The following is a 21374-nucleotide window of genomic DNA, read 5'->3' on the forward strand; positions in this document are numbered from 1 at the left end:
TATGTCAAAGTTGAGATTCAGGAAAGTTGCCTTTACATGTTTTAATCCTCTAAGATGGTAAGCATTTCACCATGAACTGTCAAAAAGTTGAACTTTCTAATAATTGTACACTAAAATTATTTTGGCTTTGTTGATATCCTCATTAATTCAATTATTTAAATCATATTAATTATTTTTTCTGGGTGAATTGATAGGGTTTATACAGTACAAGAATTACATACAATGAAAGTCAATTTTGACAAAAGGTTATTCTCTACATAACACAGCAGAGCTCTGTCAACTGTCGAGTCGCTTGTTTTTTCAAAACGCTGGTCAGACAGCTTTGATATTTGGTTACATGTCCCTAGGATGACCTTAGTGAAGATAATTTTGTATCCATGTCTATAGTGGCTTCAGGGACTTTGGCCCTATGTTTGAGTTTTTGCGTTGGACGGACATCCATCCATCCATCCATACATACATACATACATACATACATACATACATACATGCATGCATGCATACATACATACATACATACATACATACAGACAGACAGACAGACAGACAGACAGACAGACAGACAGACATCTCACATACAGACTTTTTTCCACCATATAACCTTCCAATTGCCATATATGTATGGCAAATGGGAGGTAAAACACACCGACAGTGACACGTCCCGCTTATAATTATATGGCTCCATGTCAAGAACGCAGTGTTCTGGATTCACCTAAGCTTACTATCAATGCCGTTTGCTGATGTTACATTTTGACGGTCATCTTGGCATGCAGACCTTGACGACCAATCTTGTTCTTCGATATACTGTTCTTTGCTGCAAAAGAGCACATTTTCGAAATGGCATTTCAAATGCCCACAAGCTTGGTCCTGTTCTTTTCAGTCTATACACGACACCCCTTCAGGACATTATACAAGACATGGTTTAGAAACAATGTTCTACGCTGATGACTCCCAGCTTTATATTACTTGTTCTCATGCTTCTGTCTCCATTTCACAAATTGAAAATTGCATCGAGGAGATACGTCAGTGGATGTGTAACAACATGTGGCTCTGAATGACAGTAAGACAGGGGTTATTAGATTTTCCTCAAAGTTTAGCAATCTGGGACGATCACGAACTTGTAATATACAGGTTGGTGAAATCAGCATCAATTCCTCTCCTGTAGTTCGTAACCTTGGTGTAATTCTAGATGCATCAGCATCCATGTCAGCCCATGTAACAATATTTGTAAATCCGCTGCATTTGCGCTATGGAAAATTGGTAAAATACGCAAACTTCTAGATAGTAATTCCACTGAAAAATAGTTCATGCATTCATAACATCCAGGCTTGATTATTGTAACAGTTTGCTTTTTGGCTTACCACATTATCAACTCAAGAAATTACGATTGGTTCAAAATTCTGCTGCACGTTTGGTCACACTGACTAAGAAAGCAGATCATATTCAACCTGTTCTGTATAGTTTACACTGGCTTCCGGTTCATAAGCGTATCGAGTTTAAACTTTTATGTTTAACTTACAAAGTTTTACATGACATTGCTCCTCTGTATTTGAAAGAACTTTTAAATATCCGTGTACCTGGTTGCACTCTTCGGTCGACTGCTGAGGGTGCACTAAGTTTGCATCAGCCAATTGGTAAAACCACTTTTTATGGTGATAGGTCATTTGCTATTTCAGCTTCACAGCTGTGGAATAAGCTTCCATCTGAGTTCCGCTGTTTTAACGACTATGATGTTTTTAAATCTCATGTCAAAACTTACCTTTTAAAGATTGTTTTTATTAGTATTTTAAATCTGTAAGTTTTTAAACTTTAGCTTGGTATGTTCTGCGCCTTGAGGTGTTGTTTTTACACGGAAGGCGTTTTTAAAGAAATAAATATTATTATTATTATTATTATTATTATCAAGCTGCAAAGATCACGGGATTACTGTCGTCGCCAAACGGCCATTTCGAAAAATGTGCTCTCTTGCAGGCAATCTTCCTAAACAAATCACTCCACTAGCTGTTTTGGCCCAACCTAGTTTGGGGGAAAAATATGATTTGATTCCTGATTGTTTTGTGGCTAAATGTCTTCTTAAAAGAATGTTAAACAGTAAGTATTTTACGAGATTTACATCTACCTACGACTTGACATTTTTCAGCTGACCAGCTGGGCGGCTATATGTTCAGAAAATGTAAGTAATACGATTGAGTATAAGCCAAATCTGCTAAGCGAGTACATCTTATTGAATTACAAGGGTAAAACGAAAAGATTAGCTTCTTTGGGAAATTGCGTGCTCTCCGACAGCAGTTCATTTTGCAATCCAAGAGCGCCCGTAATCCTAGGTGAGACAAGTATGCTTGTAGGTCGGAAAATTCAAACACAAATACAGACGACGTTCTAAGGTAAACTTGACAATGAACAATCTCTTTAAACGTTCCATTGACACTGGAAAAGTTTACAAAGGCAGAAAACATAAAAGGAAATGAAACAAGAAATAACTGTCTGCACTTTGAGTTTACATGACGTCACTAACGGTTTCACATATGTAGAGCAGTTTCACGCATGCTATTATTGGCTGTTCTTGTCCAATCTAACTTTTTGAAAAAATATTGAGCGGATTCAAGGTTGATTAATTTTTTGAACATCTTCTTAAAAGAATGCAGCATAGTTAGTTTTTTTACAGTATAGCCCCCAACAATGTCCAATGCAGCCTTCACGAGTTGAAAAATGCAAAAACAGTACCCCTACAGTACATTCGCTGAATTTTTTCGTTTTTGGGGGTTTTTTTCTGCACGCCACTGGACTCTATCTGCTTGTAAAACATACACAATCAACAATAAAGTTATGTATACGTATTCGTTTTTGTCACACAAATAATGTCAGTTTGTTGTATTTGCTGCTTGCCAATAAGGCAGTGACTTTAATTCCAATTCAGCTTCATTTTGCTTTCATCAAGTTGAGGTACAATGCAGATCAGAGAGAGATATTTGGATTAATATTATTCTAGATCTCCCAATCAGATGAAATATATTTGATTCGTGAACACCAGGGAAACTGTACAAGACACTGTTACTGGATAAGTCAATTCATATTTGTACAAAGCATATAGTGTATTACAAACTACACATGGTGACTAGAAAGACATAAATAAGCCTTCAATGACACCATGTTCTCATCAGATTTATCTTACAGGAAATTCTCTTATAGTTGATAGCAATTTTCATTGGAAAATGAAAGATTGATAAAGTGTTAACGAGCGTGTCACATATCTAATGTGATAACCAGTGATTGTGAAGAGCATGTTTCTGCAAGTCATTGGAAGATATAACAATACTGACACACATATAGATTTTATTGGATTTTATTTTGTCAGTTTTTTGAAGATTACACAGTGAAGACATTGAGTAGAAATGATTTATACATCTGTAATACAAATCCATGACTTAGTTCAATTCAGAACGATATACTTATGAGTATCAGCCTAAAATATCAGCAATAAGTTCTACAAAATAGTGGATTCATTTACAGTCGTATCTCCATAATGTCTGTGTATGTATATGCTCCACTGTAGGACTGAGTGAGTATCTACGTATGGAACGGTATGTGTAAGTATGGGTTTGGATTGGGTAACATTCTAATGATCTTATAGTGGAATCTATGCTGTCTTCTAAGACACACCTATAAGCAAGAGTTTTGTTTATGTGTCAGGGCGTATGTGTGGGTATGTATGTGGTGATTTCTGTGTAGCTGCCCGTGAGTGACTGGGGTTGAATAAGTCTGGATATGCCAGAGTAAATTTATGTGTACCTGTCAGGTTGTAAGCTGTTGTACATGTTGTATTTTTGAAGTAGAAAATCCTACAATAAACAGCCATGAGAGTAATTCAGCCAAATTTTTCTGATAGAATACATTCAATGACAAAACTCACACTATTCAACATCTATAGTATATTGTTTTCTGGTGATAGAAAATAACGTACACAATGTACAAAGATTTGTAATTTGCTTTGAAATATTACTACTCTACCACATACACTACAAAATTTAGGTTTTTAAATATATTGACTTTTTCAAATTTCTGTCTATAATAATTAAATTGTTTCTACAACCCAGATGTAATCCATTATTGAGATGAGATAAGCAAAAAGTCAAAAACGAAGATATTTGTCCAGGAAATATAATCAGTAGAGTAAATATTGTAAAACTCAAGTGAAAAGAGTTTGTGAACATCCAATAAATGAAAACCTGTCAAAAGTCAGCGAAAATGTAGTAAGCCTCAATAAAAATGGTTTGTAATGTGTTACATTGTGTTACATTGTTTCAAAATGATGTCAAAGTTGATGACATTGTAACAATCTCATTCAAATGAAAAGTGAAACTATAACATTGTAACAATTCAACATATCAGGTGATGCACAATTTGCATATATTTGCATATAGTGAATACCATTCAAATTTACTTTTGACAGATGGTTCAACATTTTGAGTAAACTGTCACATGAAATGATATTTATAAATATGAAAGCCAGTTTTAAAAAGTTGCATCTTTGTCATATTAATTTCTCTTAAAAATCATGCAGCTACTATTTGTACTGAACAAACCTGATATGCTAATTGTTGTGTTTGCTGCAACCAACCCTTCAACCTTTCACTGTCATGGTTTGGTACAGCCCTGTTGCTGTTGATACCTGGGCCACTATACATGGAAAATGGGGGTGGTAGGGTACAACTTTGTAATGTCTGTTTTTTATCGTCCCCTTTTGTAATTAAATAAACTCGGACCACTTAATTGGAACATGTGAGTGAAAGGTTGAAAGATAGAAATAGTTTATGAATATCATCATTTTGAATATTTAAAAATACTCTGTAACATACCACTATACATTGTGTCCACTTTTGTTCATATTATATTTTTCGTAAGATACAAATTGTTTATGACAAATACCTTGACAAGATGCTAATTTTACGAGTTTCTAAATAACAAGCCTCAATGTCTAACCTAAAAATTCTGTGATATTATAAAATAGTTGTTTGTTCACTGAATGTTCCTAAAAAGTGCATCTTGTCATACAGGGGTTGATGTTTTAAGGATATTTAACAGTGTTATCAAAATTCATCAATTTATTCATCTCAAGAAGAGATAATAAAGAAGAGTGTGGACAATGAAATTACATCTGATTAACCTCATTTTGCTCCAACGACCTTTGACCCTGCAGCCATAGATGTGTTGTACAGAGCCATTACTTCTTCATCATCCCCCTGAAAACAATAATTGACAAATTTAAATAATTACACCTTACATTCTTAATCATGTGATCAATTAAGTGACATCACTGCAATAAGAAAACTTGAAATTCATACGGCAAGAAAGAGAGAGAGAGAGCTAAAGAGAGAGACGGAAAGAGATCACTTACTGCAAGAGTTCAATGGGCAATGGGAATATAATGGTGGAGTTCTTCTCAGCGGAGATTGCATCTCGGTTTGCAAATAACACAATTGTAACGCAGATGGTGATTCGTTGATCACATCAGCAGCCTCCTTCAATGCACGTGATGCATTCTGTTCTCCTTCAGCCGCAATCACCTAGAATGAAATTGATTGGATGATTGTAGAGTTGAAAGCCAATCAAATATGGCTTTTGATGTTGTAAGCCAATCAAATATGGTGTTAGACACAATCACAAATTAAATGCAGAGACACTGCATTCCCATAAGACCTACACAGGCCAGAGTGATGCCAATGAACATTTTTGATGGAAACTGTAGCTATACTTGGTAAAACGATAATGTTAGTCTACAGGGAAATCATTTGATTTTATGTTTTTGTCATTTTGTTGTATGGAACTACAAAATTTCATAAAAATTCACTGATATACCGGTATGTTTGAGATATGACTGGTTTTTATGTGGAAATGACACTTACGTGTCTCATGATTTGCAATTAATGCAACTATTTACATCATGGCTGTGAAAGAGACAGATTCAGTACTAATTGCCACACTGCAAAATGCACAAACTAAACAATATTGCTTGCTGTCCTTTGCTAAACTTGAGAGTAATCACTCAAAGACCTAAGAATAGATGAATACCAGATAGACAGTTTCCTTTGCCAGGCTTCCTGTAGCAAGGACTGAAAAAACCCTGTGTATATTACAACTTTTTCAGCATTTATATAACACCCCTTCTGCCATACAATCCCTTTCATCACTGTGTATGTTTTCTGATATAACCAGACAGGCTTACCTTAGCTCTGGCTTCTCTTGAAGCTTCAGCCTCAGCCGCCATGGCACGTTGCAATTGAACTGGCAGACGTACATCCTTACTGCAAAGTTTAAACAGAAACAAAAAGACATGACTTTTCTCTTCATTTAACAGAGTAAGGAAACATTCCCTTCAACGAGTTTCCATCTTACTAAACCACTTTGATCCACATTTTGTATTTTCCAGTTAAAATGGCTGGGGAATTATGGATTATTCAAATCTGGGAATGGCTAGGGAAGCATAGAAACTTATATACTGGTACATGAACTACTTTAGTGGTACATTTATACATATAACTCAGAGTATTTAATAGAATGTGTTTACATTTTGCTCCTCACTGATCTTCTTTGATTGAAAGTAAAATTTATTTTCATTCAACTATTATAAGGAAACTGCTTTGCAATTCCAAACTTTGTTAATATCCTTGTTCAGTTTTCTCACACTGCCTGCTTACTTACTCTTTTGAAGATAACAAGATTGAACCAGAGTCTAACTGTGAAAAGGTTAGCTTTCTCTATTTGTGAACATTATCTGAAAACACACAGTCCAGTAAATGATTAATGACATGGACGACAGCAAATAAGAACTGTTTGTGACAATGAAATGTAACACGTGGTATTTATGAAGAGTAAAGGATTTGTGTATATTTTACTTATGATTTGTAATATTTGAATCAAAAGTACAATAAATTATTACAGCAGATAATGTCTGACAACTAAATAATTTCACTAGGTCTGTTTTAACCCCTAAGTAAAATCTTTGGCAACGAGATTTTTTATTAAAATTTGAATTCTTTCAACCATGATTGTGTCCTTTGTCTTCATATTATTTTGTACTATGAAAACATAGTCTTTAAATATACATGTTGTTATGTAGGTCATTTCCCCCACACTCATCATGACCTGAGTTCAATTAGTCTAGAACATTCCCAAGGTCACTGCCTTGATGACCTCACAACCTTGAATTCAATTAGTCATGTTTGGAATGTTCTGGAAAGTTGATTAGTTGTGTAAGGGAGATAATTTTAGAACAGTAATTAGCATGTCAATAAAAGTTCTAGATTGTTCTTATATGCCTTTATAAAGGGACGTGCACAGCTTCCAGTCAGACTTTTGGGATCGTGTCTCTTGTGTGTTACTAAACTCCAGCAGTAGTCATTCTCAAGACTTTTCAAGACCTTCACTGCCAACGCTGGATTTATACTGTGGACTTTGTGCAGCTTCAAGCCTGCAAGCCAAAGGACTGTTCATTCATCCGACTGACTGTTACAACTCTGAGACTGGAGCTTTGCCGTCCCAGCTGAGATAAGTAGTCTGTACACTTTTAAAGCTTGTACTCTGTCCCTGACTTAGCAATTAGTTTTGTTTTCGTAATAAATTTTGTTTTAAACGTAAACTGCTGAGTTCACCCTTTGTTCGTTTTCTCTGCACGTAACAAAATTGGGGGCTTGTCCGGGATACGAATATTTTGAGCCGTTTGACAACATTTTGACAGCCTTTTCAAAACTACTGTATACTGTGAACTCAGCGAAATTTAATCATGGCGGAATTTAAACCAGAGGAAATGGATGACCTTGATCGGGACACATTTGATTCCCTCAGAAAAGACGACCTCATTGCACTGGCCAATTTCCTTAAAGTAGATGTCAAAAGATCTATGCGCAAGAGGGAAATACAGTACCGTATTGCCAAACATCTAGTTGATTTAGGCCAATTTGAGGAATCCACCTTGAAAGATTATGAGCCCGAGTCTACTTTTGAACTAAGAAAACTAGAAATACAGGCAGATTTGGAAATTAAGAAAATGGAATTACAAATGAAAGAAAAAGAAAGGCAGGAAAGATTAGAAATGGAAGAAAGACAGAGAGAAAAAGAATTGCGATTAGAAGAACAGCGATTGCAGGTAGAAATAAAACGTTTAGAGCTTGGACAGTCAGGAAAATTCTTCCCTTCGGACAAGTTTGACATCACTAAGCATTTCAGGTTAGTTCCCCCTTTCCAAGAAAAGGATGTTGACAAATATTTTCTCCATTTTGAGAAAATTGCTCAGAGTCTGAATTGGCCTAAGGAGTCCTGGTCTATGCTTTTGCAGAGTGCTTTGGTGGGTAAAGCCAGAGAAATTTACATTCAGTTGTCAGTAGAGCAGGCTTCAAATTATGATTCTGTGAAGGAATTAATTCTCAAGGGCTATGAGTTGGTGCCTGAAGCTTACCGTCAGAAATTTAGGGATTGTGAGAAGGTGAAGGATCAAACTTATGTTGAATTTGCTCGAACAAAAGAACAACTGTTTGATCGTTGGTGTTCTTCGGAAAAGGTCAGTCAGAATTATGACAAATTACGACAGCTTGTTTTGATTGAGGAATTTAAAAGGTGCATTCGGAGTGACATCAAGACATTTATCAATGAACAAAAGGCAGATACATTAGAGGTTGCTGCACGTTTGGCCGATGATTATTCATTGACCCACAATCTTCATTTCTCAGCAAACCATCCCAGTCCTTTTCCATACAGAAACAATGCAGGTAAATTAACTCCTCCTTTTCATCCAAGAATTTCTCAAAGGACAGTAGGAAATCAAATGACAACAGTTCACAGAAGTTCAAGTAACACTCCCACATCATCAGATCCCAAGTCTCAATCTCCTTCTGACAAACAGTTCGGTACACTTTCTTGTAATTATTGTAAGAAAGACGGCCATTTAATGTCAGATTGTTTCAAATTGAAAGAAAACGTGAAGGTCAAAGTAGTCAAAGTGGATCTAAGCCCACCGGCTTTATTTCTTCATCAACTCGATTAGAGTCTAATAATGTGTGCAACACATTTCTGAGGTTAAATCCCTCTCATCCCCAATTAATGAGGTCAAGGTCAATTCTTCTCAAGATAGCATTATGGGTATTTTCGAACCATTTATTCACGATGGTTTTATATCACTTTCTAGTGATTTTTCTTCCGCTACCCCTGTCAAAATTTTAAGAGATACCGGGCTTCCCAGTCTCTTTTGTTGGCAGATACCCTGCCGTTTTCTGAAAAGTCATTTTCAGGTTCTAAAGTTCTTATTAAGGGGTAGATTGCAATGACTTTATTCCTGTTCCTCTCCATAATGTCTATTTGTCTTCGGACTTTGTTTCTGGACCTGTGGCTTTAGGTATTAGGCCTTTTTTGCCTTTTGAAGGGATTCACCTTCTTCTGGAAACGACCTTGCTGGGGACAAGGTCATTACTAATCCACTTGTGACTGATAATCCTAGTTTAGATCAGGATCCAGAGCCAATTGAACAAGAGATACCCGATTTATTTCCTTCATGTGCTATTACTCGAGCCATGTCAAAGAAAACTTCCGAGAATCAAAATACTCTCAAAAATAATGTCACAGATGTTGACTTAAATGACACCTTTCTCAGTCAGGTGTTTGACACGGAGCATTCCGTTATCCCTCGTGGATTTGAAACTTCCAGTAAAACTTCTGCTGACCAAAGTCAGACATTTTCTAGATCAAATCTCATTGCAGAACAACACAAAGACCCAGATATTTTGTCTTTGTTTGACAGGGTAGATGATGAAGATAAAACTTCAGATAGCTCTGTTTCCTATTATACAAAATCTGGTATTCTCATGCGTAAATGGAGACCTCCAGATGTCTTGGTTGATGACGATGGGCTATAAAACATCAAATTGTGGTTCCAAAGCCCTATCGTGCTGAAATATTGCGCCTAGCCCATGAAACCCCTGGCTGGTCACTTAGGAGTCAGGAAAACTTATCATAAAATTCTCAGTCACTTTTATTGCCTAATCTCAGGCAGGATGTAGCACATTTCTGTAAAACTTGTCACACATGTCAAATGGTAGGAAAGCCAAATCAGACTATTCCAAAGGCCCCTTTACAGCCAATTCCTGCATTTCAAGAACCATTTAGTAGGATACTAATAGACTGTGTTGGGCCCCTACCAAAAACAAGATCAGGAAATGAGTACATGCTGACAATAATGTGTACATCAACTCGGTTCCCAGAAGCCATACCACTGAGAAATATAAAGACAAAGACTATAGTGAAAGCTTTAGTCAAATTTTCACTTTATTTGGCCTCCCTAAATGTGTCCAGTCCGATCAAGGCTCCAACTTTATGTCTGGAATTTTTCAACAAGTAATGGATCAGCTAGGCATTAAACAGTATAGGTCATCCGCCTATCATCCAGAAAGTCAGGGTGCTCTTGAGCGATTTCATCAAACTTTGAAAAACATGATTAGGACCTACTGTTTTGACACAGAGAAGCAGTGGGATGAAGGAATTCATTTTCTGCTCTTTGCTGTTAGAGAGTCAATTCAAGAGTCTCTTGGTTTTAGCCCATTTGAGCTTGTATTTGGACATACAGTCCGTGGCCCACTTAAGCTCGTTAAAGAGAAATTCCTATCAGACGATGATGATTGTCTGAATATTTTGCAATATGTGTCAGATTTTCGTACAAAACTCTCTAAAGCATGTGAATTAGCCAGAGAAAATCTTGAGTCATCTCAGCAGTCAATGAAAACCAGATATGATAAAAGCACCTCAAAACGGAAGTTTGAACCAGGTCAAAAAGTTCTTGTTCTACTTCCAATTCCTGGCAAACCACTCCATGCTCGTTACTTTGGGCCATACCTAATTGATAAGAAATTGAGTGATTTAAATTACATCATAATAACACCTGACAGGCGAAAACAAAAACAGCTATGTCACATAAATATGCTTAAGCCATATTTTGATAGGGATAATCCTACTATAACTCAGCCTGTCAGTGCAGTCAGTTCAAACATTATGAAGATAGTGATACTGAAACTGACTTGAGTGAAATACTCTAAACTCAAAGCTGGGCTCGGTCAAGCTTCAGAACTCAGAAATCCTGGAGAAGCTGGAGTCTACAAAGTTGGCACACCTCCAGCCAGAACACCAACAACAGCTGAAAGAACCAATCCATGAACATTTGTTCCAAGATGTTCCAACGAGGACAAACATCATCTACCACAACGAAGATGTCTGCGACAGTAATCCAGTGGAACAACATCCAGACGGACTGAATCCTGCGAAAGCGGAATATCTCCAGGAGGAAGCCAAGTATTTGCCGAACAATGACTTTATCGAACTCAGTAAAAATAACCGGACTTTGCCGTGCATACTTTATGCCAAATTCAGTGCCATTTCAAGTTTTCCAACAACAAATTGCAAGAAGATAGTCATGGGACATCCTGTTTGCTACTTTTCACACAAATTTAACAAATCTCAGAGAAACTACTCTACAATTGAAAAAGAGTGTTTATCTTTGATATTAGCTTTACAGCATTTTGAAGTTTATGTTACTTCTTCAAATCAGCCAATAGTGGTTTATATTGATCACAACCCTCTTGTTTTTCTACAGAAATTTAAAGGCAAAAATCAGAGATTGCTAAGATGGAGTTTAATGTTCAGGAGTTTAATCTTGACATTAGACATATCAAAGGCAGAGACAATTTAATTGCAGACTGTCTCTCTCGTATTTAGAGTTTATTGTTGTTAACTTTCAAGAAATTTTACTTTAGAGTAAAACAAAATTTGAGTACTTAAATCCTTTTCAAGATTGCATTTGTAAAAGAAAGATTTTTCTTTGAAAAATTTCTTTTTTGAAGAGGGGGTGTGTTATGTAGGTCATTTCCCCCACACTCATCATGACCTGAGTTCAATTAGTCTAGAACATTCCCAAGGTCACTGCCCTTGATGACCTCACAACCTTGAATTCAATTAGTCATGTTTGGAATGTTCTGGAAAGTTGATTAGTTGTGTAAGGGAGATAATTTTAGAACAGTAATTAGCATGTCAATAAAAGTTCTAGATTGTTCTTATATGCCTTTATAAAAGGGACGTGCACAGCTTCCAGTCAGACTTTTGGGATCGTGTCTCTTGTGTGTTACTAAACTCCAGCAGTAGTCATTCTCAAGACTTTTCAAGACCTTCACTGCCAACGCTGGATTTATACTGTGGACTTTGTGCAGCTTCAAGCCTGCAAGCCAAAGGACTGTTCATTCATCCGACTGACTGTTACAACTCTGAGACTGGAGCTTTGCCGTCCCAGCTGAGATAAGTAGTCTGTACACTTTTAAAGCTTGTACTCTGTCCCTGACTTAGCAATTAGTTTTGTTTTCGTAATAAATTTTGTTTAAACGTAAACTGCTGAGTTCACCCTTTTGTTCGTTTTCTCTGCACGTAACAATGTATAAATCATGGAAACTACCCGGTTCATAAACTTTACAGTAAAATTTTACCATACTATCTTGAACTGTTATACTGTTAATACTTAAACATTAATCTCCGTATTTTAATTTAGTCAAATAACAAATGTAACAATACTATCTTGCTAATAACTTATTGCAAAAAAGACATAAAGCTACATATTATAAAATAAAAGAGCTATCATGTAACTAGAACAAAATCATTGAAACCACAGTATCTATACATAGGGGTATGACAACAAGACCCATGAAAATGTTCTTTGATTTCAAAATTATTTCACAAGAAGGAGATCAGAGTATTTAAATTGATTTTCAACATCGGGTCAAAGGTGAACAATACTGCTAACTGCTGCATCATTGGGTTTCCTGTCTTGATTAATTCAATTATATCATATGTTAGAAAGTGCATAGATTACTTGAAGAAACTGTACGTTAATGACTACCTAAATCAAAGTCATATTACGTAAACAATTTTACTTTCATGTGAATTTACCCTCATATTTCTCCATACTTGCACATTTCTCTGACAGCCAAACTTACTTAAAAAATGTACATTATTTGGAAAAAAAAAGTTTAGAAGAGATAAGAAAGAAAAGAGAGTGAGTAACAACAAACAGAGATGATAGAGAACTGTGAGATCCTGCCATGATGAGCCTGTAGGATTACTCACATTTCAACACGTTCCACAAGGATACCCAAGGATCTGTCGCTTCATCAAGACCATGCTAGAATGTCAAGACGGTTGGCAAATTAGACATGATAAGGAATGGTTAGCTTTGTGATAATGCCGTGTTTACATTTTTTACTCACATTTCAACACGTTCAACAAGGATGCCCCATGGATCGGTGGCCTCATCCAAGATGCTCTAAATGAAAATGAAAATAACACAGGACAAAGCAATGTGATTGACTTTGTCTAACAATCAGATGTAAACATGGAAAGTATTCTAAATAGAAGACGATATCTGACAATCACGAACCATGCCACTAGTAGAAAAAGTAATTTTTTCTTGCAATCCAGAAAACAGGTGCAAAAAAAGGAACTATCTGTGAGCTACAACAGAAACACTGACACTGGGTAATCAACTTCACAACACAACCTACAACAAATATAATTGTATTGTCTACAACATATTGACCGACCATTCATGGATTCTGCTTTGAGCGATACAGAATAATGCTAATATCCTGTTCCTATGACAACATCAATTCCACAAAACATTCACCACAAAAAATGTGTTTGTCATGCAGGATATGGTATAGTATTTTCATTTACAATGTCTCACAAATATTTCTCTGTGAGTAAATAAATGGCCCAATGCAAGAGGGGCACATCTCCTATGCTTTACCACAGGGGATACGCCCTTCTTGCACTGGGCCATCAATTTTTTTCTATTTTCTGTTTGCACTGAAAATCACTGGCAGACTGCAAACCCAATCGTTTTCCAAAGTGCATTACAACAAACTAATAAACAGACAACTCAAAACCAAAAGTGACAATTTTAACTGCCCATAAAGTTTGAATTTTGCTGCATATCATCCTCTAAAACTGTCTGGAAAAAGTCAGCAAGATAAACTGTGTTCATCGATAGGGTAGACAGTTTAAGTTGCTCTGGAAGGAATTCAAAACAACATCAACACCAACAAATGACCTCCAAAATGTCTTGAACATGAATAAAATTACAACCACGGAAACATTATAAAGCAGAGTGGCATCTAGAGACATTTGCTAGGTTTCAAAATGAATTCAATACAATCACTGCTTCCTTGATGCGACTCTCATCACATCTCGATCATTTTCATGCATTTGTCAATTTTCAGAATAATTCTTTTCACAAGCACAAACACAAGTACTTTCCAAACTGGTCCCAAAGAATGCTGCAATCATACCATCCATTGACAACACCGAAGCAGATGAAAAAGCTACAGGCATGTGACATCAGTCAGCATTTTGAAAAATTTTCAGGAGGTTCAGATATATTCAATTAATTGTGATACAAGTGAGTTCTCTAAGGTGTATGATGAAGTAATAAAATTGTCTTTCAATTGGACAAAAATAGCGCCAATGGCACTTGATCACAACTGTCGCATTGTGAAACTACTCTATCTCTGGGTACACCTGTACATGAAATACTGAATGGGTAGGTGCTGCGGGTTTGGAGTTTGTCAGTAAATGCACACAGAAAACAAAGTCCCAAAGTAGCGAATTCCAGCCATTTTCAAACCACACTGTTTGTCAGTGGGGTAAGCAATATTCGCAAAATCACATTTCCAGGCTAATAGACTATGTTTTACGAAATCACACGTCCTTATTACAAAATAAAACGATCTTTGTCTTTAAATCAATGCGCCAGTAAACAGGTCCAGCAGCTAGTTATGTCATCAAGTCTGTAATGTTAAGGGTCATAACAATTGTGAGAAATCTAAAACATTAAATATGTTGTTTTTTATCAATTTTATAACCAAAAGCGCATGAAAATCTCTGATACTTTGAATCAGCCATCCTGCATATTTGTAACATTCATCAAAACCTCATTTCTGTTCCACAACTCATTAAATAGTCCACAATGCAGAATTGATGTACATTCCAAAACTACATATATGAAAGACCCCTAAAATCAATTAGTTAAAGGGGGTTAGAAATTTCCCAAAACTATCTATCCGCTGCTCCGTTTGGCTCCATTTTTCAGAATCGGAAACTTGGAATTAGTCTGAATATCTCTACCAAATATCAATGCAGTCTGTTCAGCGGTTTTTGACTTTTTGTCGTTTACGGAAAATGGACACTGTCCACCACCGGTTGAACCTAACCCTATATCACAACTTCCAGATGTGATAATGACCTATGGTCATTATGTTAAAAAATACCGCCAATGGCGCTTGGACATAATGACCGCCTAGTATTATCGGCATTTATCAACAACCACACTCACTGTGAATTAGACAGACCACGAAGTCAATGAGCAACATATAGCTGAAAGACTATTTTTCACATTGCGATTTTAAGCTCATTTTTATGAGAAAAGAGACATGTATATGTATATGGAGAAAAAGCAGAAGACATATTTGTAAATTGTTTGTTAAGTGACAATCATATATGCATCTCTTGAAATTTTGTGGTTATAAGGTATAACAGTAGTGTAAGAATAATGAGGTATGAATAAGTTAGTAAAGCTAAGTTGACAGTAATTAAGATTACAAAATTATACACTAAGCTGGGGAAATCTGATTGAAATAAATGTTGAAAAGTAGCAAAGTCATGGTCATCTTTTGTCTAATACCTTGTGTAAGTTCATGAACTTTACATAAATCGTGCTATAGATTTGTTGCTAATGGGCAATAACTGTGTTTCAGATCATTTGAGAGCAATCTATCCATGACAGGTTTAAATTGTAATATACTTCTATTTAAAGGAGAGAAACTTCTCAAATAATTTTTTTCCCTGTAATTTGCTGTGAGAACACATGGACAGATGCTCAGGACTCTATGCTGGTGCTACCTTGATAACTAACCTACAACATGTAACGTCATGGTCTAACCTGTTCACCCCAATTTCCTGTAGACAGGTCCACACTCTCCATTGATAACAATGGGTTTGGGCCATACCATTGTAGTGAAAGACTGTAACATGTGAGGTTGTGGATACTTAATCTCTGGAATTTCAAAGTCTGTATATTGACTCAAGGATGTTTACTTCACAATTGCCTAGGGTCATCTCAAAAGTGAGAATCTAAACTATGAAATATGCTTTTTTTTAATGCTTTTGATGCCCAAAAGACCATAGAAATCTCTTATACTTTGAATCAGCCATCCTGCATATTTGTAACATTCATCAAAACCTCATTTCTGTTCAACAACTCATAAAACAGTCCACAATGCAGGATTGGTGTACATTCCAAAACTACATATATGAAAGACCCCTAAAATCAATTAGATAAAAAGGGGGGTTAGAAATTTCCCAAAACTATCTAACCGGCGCTCTGTTTGGCTCCATTTTTCGGAATCGGAACCTTGGAACCAGTCTATGTATCGGTATCAAATATCAACGCAGTCTGTTCAGCAGTTTTTGACTTTTTGTCGTTTACGGAAATGGACGACATCAAACACCGGTTGAAACCACCTCTATATCACAACTTCCAGTTGTGATAAAAATAGCAGTTTCAAATTCTGACATTCAAATGGACAAAACAAGCAATTTCAAATTATTCAATTGGACAAAACTAGCAATTTCAAATTCTGACATTCAATGGGACAAAACTAGCAATTTCCAATTTTGACATTCAATGGGACAAAACCAACAACTTCAAATTCTGACATTCAATGGGACAAAACTAACAATTTCCAATTTTGACATTCAATGGGACAAAACTAATTTCCAATTCTGACATTCAATGGGACAAAACTAGCAATTTCCAATTTTGACATACAATGGGACAAAACTAACAATTTCCAATTCTGACATTCAATTGGACAAAACTAGCAATTTCCAATTCTGACATTCAATGGGATAAAACTAACAATTTCCAATTTTGACATTCAATGGGACAAAACTAACAATTTCCAATTCTGACATTCAATGGGACAAAACTAGCAATTTCCAATTCTGACATTCAATGGGACAAAACTAGCAATTTCCAATTTTGACATTCAATGGGACAAAACTAACAATTTCCAATTCTGACATTCAATGGGACAAAACTAACAATTTCCAATTCTGACATTCGATGGGACAAAACTAACATTTCCAATTCTGACATTCAATTGGACAAAACTAACAATTTCCAATTCTGACATTCAATGGGACAAAAATAGCAATTTCCAATTCTGACATTCAATGGGATAGAACTAACAATTTCCAATTCTGACGAAAACTAACAATTTCCAATTTTGACATTCAATGGGACAAAACTAACAATTTCCAATTCTGACATTCAATGGGACAAAACTAGCAATTTCCAATTTTGACATACAATGGGACAAAACTAACAATTTCCAATTCTGACATTCAATGGGACAAAACTAACAATTTCATATTCTGACATTCGATGGGACAAAACTAACAATTTCCAATTCTGACATTCAATTGGATAAAACTAACAATTTCCAATTCTGACATTCAATGGGACAAAAATAGCAATTTCCAATTCTGACATTGAATGGGACAAAACTAGCAATTTCCAATTCTGACATTGAATGGGACAAACTAGCAATTTCCAATTTTGACATTCAATGGGACAAAACTAACAATTTCCAATTCTGACATTCAATGGGTCAAAACTAACAATTTCCAATTCTGATATTCAATGGGACAAAACTAGCAATTTCCAATTCTGACATTCAATGGGACAAAACTAGCAGTTTCAAATTCTGACATTCAATGGGACAAAACTAACAATTTCAAATTCTGACATTCAATTGGACAAAACTAACAATTTCCAATTCTGACACTCGATGGGACAAAACTAACAATTTCCAATTCTGACATTCAATTGGATAAAACTAACAATTTCCAATTCTGACATTCAATGGGACAAAAATAGCAATTTCCAATTCTGACATTCAATTGGATAGAACTAACAATTTCCAATTCTGACGAAAAGTAACAATTTCCAATTTTGACATTCAATGGGATAAAACTTACAATTTCCAATTCTGACATTCAATGGGGTAAAAATAGCAGTTTCAAATTCTGACATTCAATGGGACAAAACCAACAATTTCAAATTCTAACATTCAATTGGATAAAAATAGCAATTTTAAATGCTGGCTGATCATCCAAACAATGTTCATTCCATCAAAAATCTGTTAGAAGTTTAACACTGAGGTCATACTTCATATCTTAAAGATTGCTCAACAAACTCTTAGAATTTTTTTCACACAAGGAACTTGTTTACTTGGGTTTTTGCAATGTATGTGAATGTCTGTGAGACCAAAGACCCCTAAACAAAGAACAGAAAATCTGCCATTTCCTTGCTTTAACTGATAGACATGTATGACGTGATATGGACATTTAGGATGAACAATGTACACTGTATGTACATAAGTAGTCAACTACACTGAAATAAATATATATTTTGAAAAACTCTTCAAGAATTTCAATGTTGTGTAGCTGACTATGGTTACCATTTTGTCTCCAATAAAGGAACAACATCAACAAGAAAACTACTGTCTGTGTGCTTCATTTCTGACAGAAAATGCAACAAAAAGACACTCCATGGGTTGGATGACATGATGTTGATATACAATTCATCGACAAACCTGCATTTGGTGGCTGATGTTCTCTCTATCAGCGAGGATCTCAGCTAGGTTTTTGGTTCCCAGCACGTTTCTCAGAGTTGTCTGCGCCAAGAGACGAGTGGAGTGATTTGCATTCTCCACATTGGCAACTGAGATGATGGCATTGTTGACACGGTAGTAGACAACAGCATCCACAGATACAGTAACACTGTCTTTGGTCAGAATCTGAAAGAAAACAATCCCCACACTTGTGATACTAAAGATGTTTTCTCACCATGGTGAAAGAAAAATATTTACGTACATTATAAGGCAGGGGTTAAGCACACTATTGGTAATATCCTAAATTATTCAGTTGCTATGCTTTCTTGCTGTATTTTTCAAGGTCACAGCAATTGAATTAGTAGTTATGATTTCATGACAGTTTGTGCTATATTGTGTCAAATGAAAGCCATGGCATGTCATTGTGTGTACCTTCTCTGTGACATTAATACTAATGACTAGGTGTACAACCAATGGCTGGTCTAATCAGACAACAATTTTGGAAACGACACCATGTGTTTTTGCATCATTTTGATGATTTCCATGAGTCCGTACTGACACTGAACTACAACAGTCATATTTCATAAATGTAAAATGCACTTAGGGAACAGATGGGTCTCAAACCTTTAAAATATTCATTTAGTCCACCACTTGTGGCGGCTCCTTTTGATCCTCACAGAGTTGATAAAGTTTTCACCAGCTTAGTTTTGTGAAAATCAGGAATATCATTTCCATCAATAGAAATAACACAGGGGTGGCGGCCATTTAGAATTTTAAATATCAGTAAATATTGGATAATGTTTTTCACTTATGGCAAAATTTGCTAAAGTTTTGGCACATTGGTTAATGATTTGGGAACTCCTGAATTTTTATTATTGATTTTAAAGAGAATTATTGAAAGTTTGCTTGTGGTAAAGTCTGTCTTTCTGAGGCATGAGGCAAAACTGAGTGGGAGTGCAGCCTAACAACGCCAGATTATTCTCATCCAAAGATTGGGCAAAGAATTCTGCAAGGTGGCATTTCTACTTGCCCACAATATAATATCCCTGCCCCAAAGCAATGGATTGTAAAAGAACTGATAAAAGACTAAGATGTAACTATACCTCCTGTGGTGGGACATCAAATGAGACAGTTCTCAAATCAACCTTGGTGTAACTGTCAGTGCAGGGCAACACAAAGAAGATACCAGAAAAATTGCAAAACGTAAAATTGATAAGGCTGTTTTCTTTATTGATAAATTTTCCATGTCAGATAAGAAGTGATTCATTTTTGAGATAAAACACAACCGGTGGGAACAAAAACCCATCCTGAACATGTATTCTACAAACCCTGAAGAAAACTATTTTATCATCTTTTCTATGGTTCTAAGTGTGTCAACATAAATATCACATTCAAAGTCCTGTTTCCAATTCATTAAATGTTTCATTTCATCTAAACATGCTTGCCTCTCAGCTAAATGTATGTTTCAGAATTAGCTTCTTTATCTGACACAGTTGTGTACAAAGAAATGTACAGTGCACCCTCACATTACTGGTAATCCTCCACTTCAAAAACCATGGGGTTTTCTGAATCATTCGTCCCCAGAGGGCGCACTTCAAACTAACTCACTGAAGCTTACTTGAACTAAAATTATTCTTTATGACACAGAGTTAATTAATTTCAATTTATATGAGTGACTTCATATAACTAAGAAATGTTCACCTCTGGGTGCACACTTTAAGCAGGCACATGGTGGTTTAGGAGAGTTACTGTATTGCAGGGGCATGCTATATTTTTTGGCACACACTGTGTTTTTAGGGGCATTCTCTGTGTTTACAAATCATTTACTAGGCCATATAATCCATCACAGTTACTTACCAGGTCCCTTAGCACCACCCGGTAACAAACGACCAAGTCTGAAGATAACTGTACTCTTGCACAACCTGTAACATTTCATACAAATATCTTTGAAATAACATTTCATTGTATAACACAATTATAAACTCTATTCCATATTTTCACAGAACAAATTTAGACAGAATTAAGTATCAAATGAATTTAAAGCTTTGACTGTTCTTCAAATACACTGTTGGATTGATATTAGTGTAGCCGTCTAGGTAGCATCTTATAAACACACCTCAACATGACCATGGCCTAAGAATACAGTTACTGTAATTCTAAATGTAACAGATTATTAATTTAACAGTAAAATATGACACAATATTCCCCCCCCCTTAAAAAAATAACTGAGATATGTTTTGAAAGGAAACACCATATAGGACAGCATCAATGGATTGGTAAATATATACTGTAACTCTGTAGATCCAGAGCGTGTTATTTACTGTACTTGTTAGAGTACGACACTATGTTTGTTTACGTGCCAATCCTCTGCGCTTAGAGGATATTTGAAAATGCAATGTATACTTTGCACAAGCCTCTACCATACTTAAAGTCAAATATGCGAGGAAAAAATAGGAAAGTATTGTGAGTTGTTACAGTTGACAAAATTACTTTTGAAATAAAATGAAGTCAAACTTCTGGTGATCGTACCGCAAAGGCTACCGGCACATTGATGATTCTGTGATACTCTTTGCCCCTATCACCTAATAGAACAGTCCTACGATGACCTCTGACACCAGCCAT

General features: G+C 35.9%; 1 protein-coding gene across 1 annotated transcript; it reads right to left on the bottom strand.

Annotated features, from left to right (window-relative positions):
• Positions 1-3327: 3327 nt before the first annotated feature.
• LOC139127129 (stomatin-like) lies at positions 3328-21374 on the bottom strand. The gene is made up of 8 exons (XM_070693048.1): positions 21319-21374; positions 20607-20674; positions 19856-19935; positions 18735-18938; positions 13287-13342; positions 6224-6302; positions 5396-5564; positions 3328-5240 (listed from the first exon to the last, which is right to left on the bottom strand). Exons 1-8 carry the CDS (start codon positions 21372-21374, stop codon positions 5233-5235), a joined length of 720 nt encoding a protein of 239 aa, XP_070549149.1. The 3' UTR covers positions 3328-5232.

Source organism: Ptychodera flava, unplaced genomic scaffold, assembly GCF_041260155.1.
Source record: "Ptychodera flava strain L36383 unplaced genomic scaffold, AS_Pfla_20210202 Scaffold_29__1_contigs__length_4469600_pilon, whole genome shotgun sequence".
Taxonomy (NCBI): domain Eukaryota; kingdom Metazoa; phylum Hemichordata; class Enteropneusta; family Ptychoderidae; genus Ptychodera; species Ptychodera flava.

What these genes read in the sequence shown, in the direction of transcription:
- LOC139127129 (XM_070693048.1), bottom strand. Translation starts at nt 21,374, where the DNA reads ATGGCTGGTGTCAGAGGTCATCGTAGGACTGTTCTATTAGGTGATAGG. An exon ending in TGGTGCTAAGGGACCTGGTA is followed by an intron (nt 19,936 to 20,606) that starts AGTAACTGTGAT and finishes ATTTTTCTGGTA; the next exon opens with TCTTCTTTGTGTTGCCCTGC. An exon ending in CTTGTTGAACGTGTTGAAAT is followed by an intron (nt 6,303 to 13,286) that starts GTGAGTAAAAAA and finishes TAAACTTTGCAG; the next exon opens with TAAGGATGTACGTCTGCCAG.